Source organism: Epinephelus moara, chromosome 17 (assembly GCF_006386435.1).
Source record: "Epinephelus moara isolate mb chromosome 17, YSFRI_EMoa_1.0, whole genome shotgun sequence".
NCBI lineage: Eukaryota > Metazoa > Chordata > Actinopteri > Perciformes > Serranidae > Epinephelus > Epinephelus moara.
In genome coordinates, this window is record NC_065522.1 from 27991153 (window position 1) to 27998925 (window position 7773).

The 7773-nt window shown below is 38.0% G+C and overlaps 1 protein-coding gene across 4 annotated transcripts in view; it reads right to left on the reverse strand.

Annotated features, from left to right (window-relative positions):
• The window catches only part of dysf (dysferlin, limb girdle muscular dystrophy 2B (autosomal recessive)), a 155194-nt gene that overhangs the window by 139871 nt on the left and 7550 nt on the right, over positions 1-7773 (reverse strand). The window contains exon 1 of one of the 4 annotated variants that reach the window (XM_050067921.1): positions 5280-5791. The exons of the other annotated variants lie outside the window; for them this stretch is intronic. Within the exon in view, the coding sequence (XP_049923878.1) occupies positions 5280-5352 (73 nt within the window). The 5' untranslated portion in view covers positions 5353-5791. Of the gene's footprint in view, positions 1-5279; positions 5792-7773 lie in introns of those variants that run through there. 4 annotated transcript variants of the gene reach the window in all.

The following is a 7773-nucleotide window of genomic DNA, read 5'->3' on the forward strand; positions in this document are numbered from 1 at the left end:
AACTGAAAACCCCCACAAGGGCGTTAAAGGAACTGTGTGAAGGATAAAGTGGGATTTAGTGGCATCTAGCGGTGGGGATTGCCGATTGCAACCAGCCGAAACTTTTCCTGATAATAATTTCTTAGGTGTTCATTGTTCAGGAGGTTTTTAACGGGCCCCTGGTCTCCTGTCATTTTACATCAGTGGCCCCAAAACAAGTTCAGTATCAAAGTATGTAAAGATATAAAAATATGTGCATTATACTACAGTGTTTAAAACTGGTATGTAAAATATTGAAAAAAGTTTAAAAAATCTGCAAAATCTTAAGTATATCACATATGCAGAAATATAAAAAATATGTGCATTATATGACAGTGTTTAAGATGGGTATGTCAAATATTTAAAAATATCTTTAAAAATAAATTTCTGTATTATGCTAGGTATGTTGAGTATGTAAAGAAATATAAATATGTGCATTATACAACAATGTTTAAGGCTGGTACATAAGATATTTAAAAATGTTTAAAAAATACATTATGTATGTATGTATATTACTTAGTATGTAAAGTGTAAAAATATAAAAAACATGTACATTACATTACATTGTTTAACATTGGTATGTAGAATATTTTAAAATGTTAAAAAAAAATCTACATTACGTTGAGTATGTAAAGTGTAAAAATGTAAAAATATGTGCTTTATACTACAGTGTCTAAGACTGGTATGTAAAATATTTAAGAATGTCTTTAAAAAACTGCAATATGCTAAATATGTAAAGTATGTAAAAATTATTTTAAAAAATATGCGTACTATGCTACAATGTATGGCACAATATATACATAAAAAAATAAGAATAGGAAATATGCATAGCTGTCAAGTCTCCCGTTTTGGCTGGGAAACTATCGTATTTTACCCCTCTTTCCCGCCGTCCTCCCATATTAGTATTTTCCCGTAAATCTCCTGTATTATAATAACATAATAACCCTGTATTATAACGTAGGAATGTTCACAGCATTTCAGTGTCAACATTGGTAGGTCTATCAGATTCTGATCACCTAACTGTAGTTAGTAAGTGGTTGACAAGTGGTTATATTAGATTTCCTGTACACCTGTCTTAAAATGTAAGGGATACTGGAGCTTGGTTGGGGTGGTGGGACGGCTTGCGGCGGGTGCCGGAAAATTTCCCTTATTTTCAAATCCAAAACTTGACAGGTATGAATATGTATATTTAATACATGAATTTATTACAACTAATCTACCTCCAACATATTTGGCTGGACAGCCTATAAACTTAATGGGACATATCCCAGTTTTATTGTTTGTGCAGTTTCTGCACTTTGCCTTCGTAGGACAAAGTTACTTTTTACATTAAAAAAAACAAACATTATATGCTTATGTGATATAATGGGGTACTACACTACTAATCTACTCCATGTCAACAAACTTCAAGAATACATGCTTTGTATTTCTTAGTGATAAAAACAGAATAATATCATATTCTATAATGATATAACACTTTGAAAGGAGCCATTCTGAGCAATGAGTAATTTTATTTTTGATAATATTCCTGTACTTGAGTAAAATGTTTGAATTTAGGACTTGTAATAAAGTATTTTTAGACCATGTTATTTCTACTTTTACTTAAGTTCAGGACCTGAGTACGTCTTGCTCCGCTGCATGTGTGTGTGATGGCACCAGGAAACAGTGTCGGGACAAAGGCAGGAAGTTAGCGGCAGAGCTCACCTCATTGAGGAGGCAGACACTGACTCATGGAAAGTACAAACAACAAACTGATGGAAAAACAGTCCAGGTAGCCAAGTCACCTTTACCCTGTGTCATTTGGCATCCCCAGCCGCATTAAACCAGATTCTTCTATTTCTGCAATGACACGCCTGTTAAACTGCTCAAGCCTTTTTAAGGAGGCTAACTAGCTGGTAAGCATAGCTTGGGTTTTTCTAAGTGAAACACAAATGTAACAACATAATGGGCCTTCTCAAATGCTGAATGTTATAAAGGACAGATGTATCTTAAAACTATAGAGTTGTGGCTACAGACACATATATGTAGACGCTGCACTGACTGTGTTGCAGTGATACGTTAACGTAGCTGCCATATTGGAGAGAGAGAAGACTTGCCTGTAAACATATGTAAGTGATCTGGGGAGCTGTGTTTTTTCTGGATAAAAAGCACTATAATGTTCAAGGGTTTATGTAAAAAAAAAAAAAAGAAAAGAAAAAAAAGGGGGTGTCTCTAGTTAATTATAATGTTGATATTTATGCTAATCACTGCTGGGCGCTAAATAAAGGAGTGTTTTATGCTGGGTTCACACAACACGACATTTCTGTCTGTTCCCACAGTCACTATGTCAGAATAGGCGATTGTGGAGTCAGAAAAAAGTACAGTAGTACCATTGCCAATCGTGGGATAGTTAGTGGGCAAAAACTGTACATTAGTGGTTGAGGTAGCACGTTGAAAAGCAGATAGTTAAAGTCATTGCCTTATAGAAGCTCAGTTTGTCCAACTTTTACCAAGAGGGAACTTTAGATATTGGTCCCTAGATTATGTTCACCAAGTTTCATGCAGATCGGTCAAACTTCCTAGGACGAGATCAATTTGAAGTGTTTTTCAAAAAATTCAAAATGGCGGAAAATCTATATAAGCGGAAGTTATGGGTTCTTGAGGCAAATTTGTTCCTCATGAGGAGAGGCATCTCTGTGCAAAGTTTCATGTCTCTACGACATACGGGGCATGAGATATGCCCATTCAAAGTTTGCAATTTCAATCGGTTGCTATAGCGCCCCTCCTTTCGTCATTATATAGTAAGATGAGGAGCCTAGGCTAAACATTTTTCCATGCTGCAAGTCATTCAGTTCATGTAGGCTTACACAGTGTTTCCCAACTTGTGGGTTGCTGGTCCATTCCACCAGTATGTCCTCGGCATCATACCTGGAGGATTGCAATGTTGATTGGCGATCACAGTGCGAACTGGTCATTGAAATTCAGCGTTTTCCACTCATGCGAATTAGTGTATGGCACGAAATTGCACTTTTCGCTTCATTCGCACCACGTAATTCATGTCTTTTGCGTCGCAAAAGGCCACCTGATAGAGAAAGCAAACTGGCTCAATGACACGGCCAGTATGAATATCAATTATTACTATTTTGTATACTGTACGTAGATCATAAACCCATAAATATAAAAATGACTAATTGAAAACGGTTCAGAAATATAAACGTTATACTCCTTTATATCTAGCTACCCTGTTTATTTGCATTTATTTATAAGCAAGTCTTGCGCTCTCCAATATGGCGACGTTGAAGCACGATCCAGCAGTCAATGAGGTATTTCCGTTTCTGTATCATGGTTGTGGTGTGCTTCAATCAGAAGTTTACAGCTTGTCTCCGAGAAGTGCCAGCCCTCATATATTCAGTCAACTGTTGCAACGGGAAACTGCCACCTAGATGCCTTAAAACTTGGATACTGTTTCCGCAAATCTGTCTAAAAATAATTTTATACGATACTGAGAATTAGAAAAATGTGCAGTACATAAGGGCACTGCACTGATACTTTACATTTCTTCAGACAATGAATTTTTATTTTAGTGTCATGCCTTTTCTTGTCCGTCCCACATGGGATTACAAGACACTGTAATACCACAGCCAACATCCGGTCTTGTATGTACAACTAAACAAAACATGGGGAAAAGGAAATGAAATGAAACAAAAGAAACACAAACAAATTTATAAACAAAACAAAAAGACAACATCCCAAATGAACTGCTCACACGAGAAACTACCGATATATTTACAGATTATCTCGATAAAGAGCCGTCTTTCTTTTCTCCCAGGCTTTCTAATTGGGTAGATCCAATCTTCTATGGTCACACCATCAAAATCCATTTTTATCTTACCAAACAAAACATTGCACAGTTTGTAATAAAAAGGACAGCAGAAAGTGGAACTTATTTCCTATATCGTTCGGACGGCACATCAGAGAGATCTTTTCTTCTTCTAGATTAACATACTATCCAGTTTCAACAGTCGAAGATAAAACACCAGATCTTAGCTGAGCACACTTTTCTTTTCAGACACAATATATACAACGTAATCCTCTGTACTACACAAGTTTTTATATAAGTCACAGAAATGCACCGCCATGTTTCTACGGTAGCCCAGAACAAACAAACCAGACACTGGCTCTGGATAGGGCCATTTGCATTTTTGCGTCAGCCACCATACTCAGAAACCACTCCATGATAAGCAGCAACACTGATTGTTTTTAAAGGTGGAACTGCTTAATTCAGTGTTTTTACTGGTTAAAATCACCTGGTCCATTTGTTTTGAAGACTAAGACACCTCTGCGGAAAATTCTGCTCTTGGTTTAAACCTCCTGAACATCTAGATCGTAACTTATCAGAGAAAAAAGTTGACTACAGATTAGCAGGTGCTAGGTTAGCGGCCCATGTCTGACATGCCAAACAGCATCAGAAAAACACAGATTTTTAACGTGAAATCGCTCAATTCAGTGTTTTTACTGGATTAAATGACCTGGTCCATTTGTTCTGGAGCTGAACAAACCCCTGCGGAAAATTCTGCTCTTGGTATAAACCTCCTGAACATCTAGACCTTGAGGTATCAGGGAAAAGCTGACTACAGATTGACAGGTGCTAGGTGCTAGGTTAGCGGCCCATGTCTGACATGCCAAACAGCATCAGAAAAACACAGATTTTTAACATGAAACTGCTTAATTCAGTGTGTTTACTGGTTTGAATCAACTTGTCCGTTTGTTCTGGAGACAAAGAGACGTCTGCGGAAAATTCAGCTCCTGGTTTAAACCTCCTGAACATCTAGATCTTAACTTATTAGAGAAAAAAGTTGACAACAGATAAGCAGGTGCTACGTTAGTGGCCAATGTCTGACATGCCGAACAGCATCAGAAAAACACAGATTTTAATGTGGAACTGCGTTATTCAGCGTTTTCAGTGGTTTAAATCACCTGGTTCGTTTATTTTGGAGAGGAAGAGACGGATAATTTGCCTCCTGGTAAAAACCTGAACAGTGAACACTGAAGGAATTCTAACAGCGGGTTGCAATCTGCAGTCCTCATTGCCAGGTTCCACTAAATCCCCCTAAATCTTACACACTGTTCCTTTAAGAACCTTGAAATACTTGATTTGCCCCTGAAGACATTCTCAAGCAGCTGTAGTGAGTCCTACGTTTAATTTCTTTCTGCAACAATGCGTTGACTGCGCAGGCTATCAATTCGTTACCGATCCCCTGAATCTCTAATGATCTTCTTACCTCTGAATGTGACACTAGCCAGAGGGTCAGAGTGTCTCAGGTTGTTGGCTCGCTGAAGAACGCACCGTAACATGGCTGAAACCTGTGCGTCTTAACGAAGGGATTTGCTTCGGCTTGTCGACAGGTGATGAGAGGGATCCAGGGCCGGAGGAACGGCTCCTTACATGACCCTGGGAGCTTTGATGATGATAATAACCAACAAAACTAACAAACCAAAGACCAACCGGTGGAAAATGGAGGAAAAAAAGGAAAAGGTGTGAAAAAAGAAAATGATTGCGCTCCTAAAAAATATCCACTGCTTGAGATAAACAAAGTTAAATCAAATCCCAGAGATTGTCAGTAACTTAAGTCCTTGTTTTTTGGGAGATGAAAGTCCCAGCATCACAAAAACAACGTGAAAAACGGATTATCCAAAGATTGTTTTCATGCTTTGCCACACAGCATCTGTCAAACTACTAAATAAAAAAGTTTTCCTGAAGTATCGAGGCGTTTTCACAAAGCCGGCTCCTTTCTCATTCTGACTCTCTCTAACACACTCGTAGGGAGAAGAGGGCAACAAGCGAGTACACACACCTCACATCCAGAGGAAATCTCAACATTTCCTGTTCTCTTTTCCTCTCTTGTCTCCTGGTTTGTTTCCCTGTCTTGCCCACATCTTTGCCAGTACATTCCCTGCCGCCCTCCGCCTCTTTCTGTCCTCTAATCCTCGTCATCTCTGTTTGGACGTTTACTGGATTTACTTTAATCTGGTGTTGTCAGTAAACTGTCAAACCCAGTCCCGCCAAAAAGAAAACCCCCATTCTTGTGGAAAAATGAATATGGTGGTTTTTAAAATGGTGTTACAACTGGCTTCAAAATTTAAAGGGTGAACTGATTTGTTGGCTCAGGGATGCAACATCACACACTAGACTTGGACATCAAATTAAAAGGACTTTTCAAGGAATCTCAGGGTTTTCTGTGGAGGAAATTAGGGGCTTGAAAAGGCCTTAATTTGTTGTAAGACTTGGCCGCAGTGAAAGGCCTGGTTGCCTAGTCATTCTAGAAGAAAATCCTAAAGTTTTCTTTAGTACAAGGAAACTGAAGTGTCTTCTTCTTCCTCTAAATTAAACCCTCAAGGCCAAGCATGTTCAAAAATTTGAATCTGTTTAAGGGATTTTTGATCGTCTCTGAGGTCCACACTCTAATTTTCATAGTATTAAAAATACAAAATAAAAAAAGTCAAAATGAGCAGACAATAGGGAGGACGCAAAGGTCAGAGTGTACACAGATGCTTAACTGACGACACGTGCACAATGAGAGAGCGCCACCTGCAGACATAAATCAGGGCACACACAACCACACTGTCCCACCCAGTGCGGTGAGAGCATCAGCTTTATTAAAAGGGTTAATGAATTGTAACTAAGACATTAATGTAAACACATTTGGAGTTGCCAGGTTTGAAAAATCCCCTGTGCCTGTATTTATCCTCTCTTTGTGGTAGTAAAGCAGTTATAAATGTTTATAATCTATTAATAAATGTAACTACTGTAGCATGATGCACATTCTATTTTTATTTCTATATCTATTTCATACTCTTATTCTTACATCTTATAATTCTCTATTCTTTGCATCATGTATTGTTATTAATGGTTTATGATGGATCAATGAAGCATTTTGATTATTAGTTACAACCTGTGATCCCTTTTTAAAGTGGTGCCTTTTTAGAAATTAACTAATTAACTATAGAGACTGAGCGCAACATGTCATAATCTGAAAGCCACGCCCCCAAAAGGGAAACGAGGCCCACTTTCCCCTCGGCTTCTTCGCTCGTTCGCTGTCATTCTGCCTCCACAGCCGCGCCTCCAAGTCTCCACGACTGAATTGCTACCTAGCTAGCTAAAATTATTAGCTATAGCTAGCTAATAATTAGCTAATAATAAGATGGCAAAGGATTATTTTAGCACGCTATGTCTACCAGAGAGGCATCGGTATATTGATAAGCTTAATATTGCCGGTCTACCTCAGTGTCCCTTCACCTTACCTTGCTCGTCTTGGAAAAAAACAAACAAAACACAAGCTAAGCTCTGGGTTTTTAAAAGCGTGAGGCTTCAACAGGGAAGAAATTGTGGGATCCTTACACTCGGAACATTGCGCTCTGTCTCTATAGAGCTAATTTGCTGATTTTACAATCTGACTGAGACATGGAAAGAAGGCAATGAGCAACAAAATAAGAAATGATGCCCCCCTCCCAAAAAAATAGAAAGAAATCAGTGAAAAAAACAACAACAAGAAAATTGTTAAAATTTGGCAGTTATAAATGTTTATAATCTATTAATAAGTGGTAAATAAATGGATTTTGGTCAAGATCAAAACAAGAAAATTGGTTAAAAAAACAGGAAAAAAGAAATGATAAATGAAAATCATAATAATTATGTAACATAATTTTGAATATATAATAATGAGAATTATATTGTTGTTCCCATAGCCCCCCCCCCCCCCCCCCCCCCCCCCCATG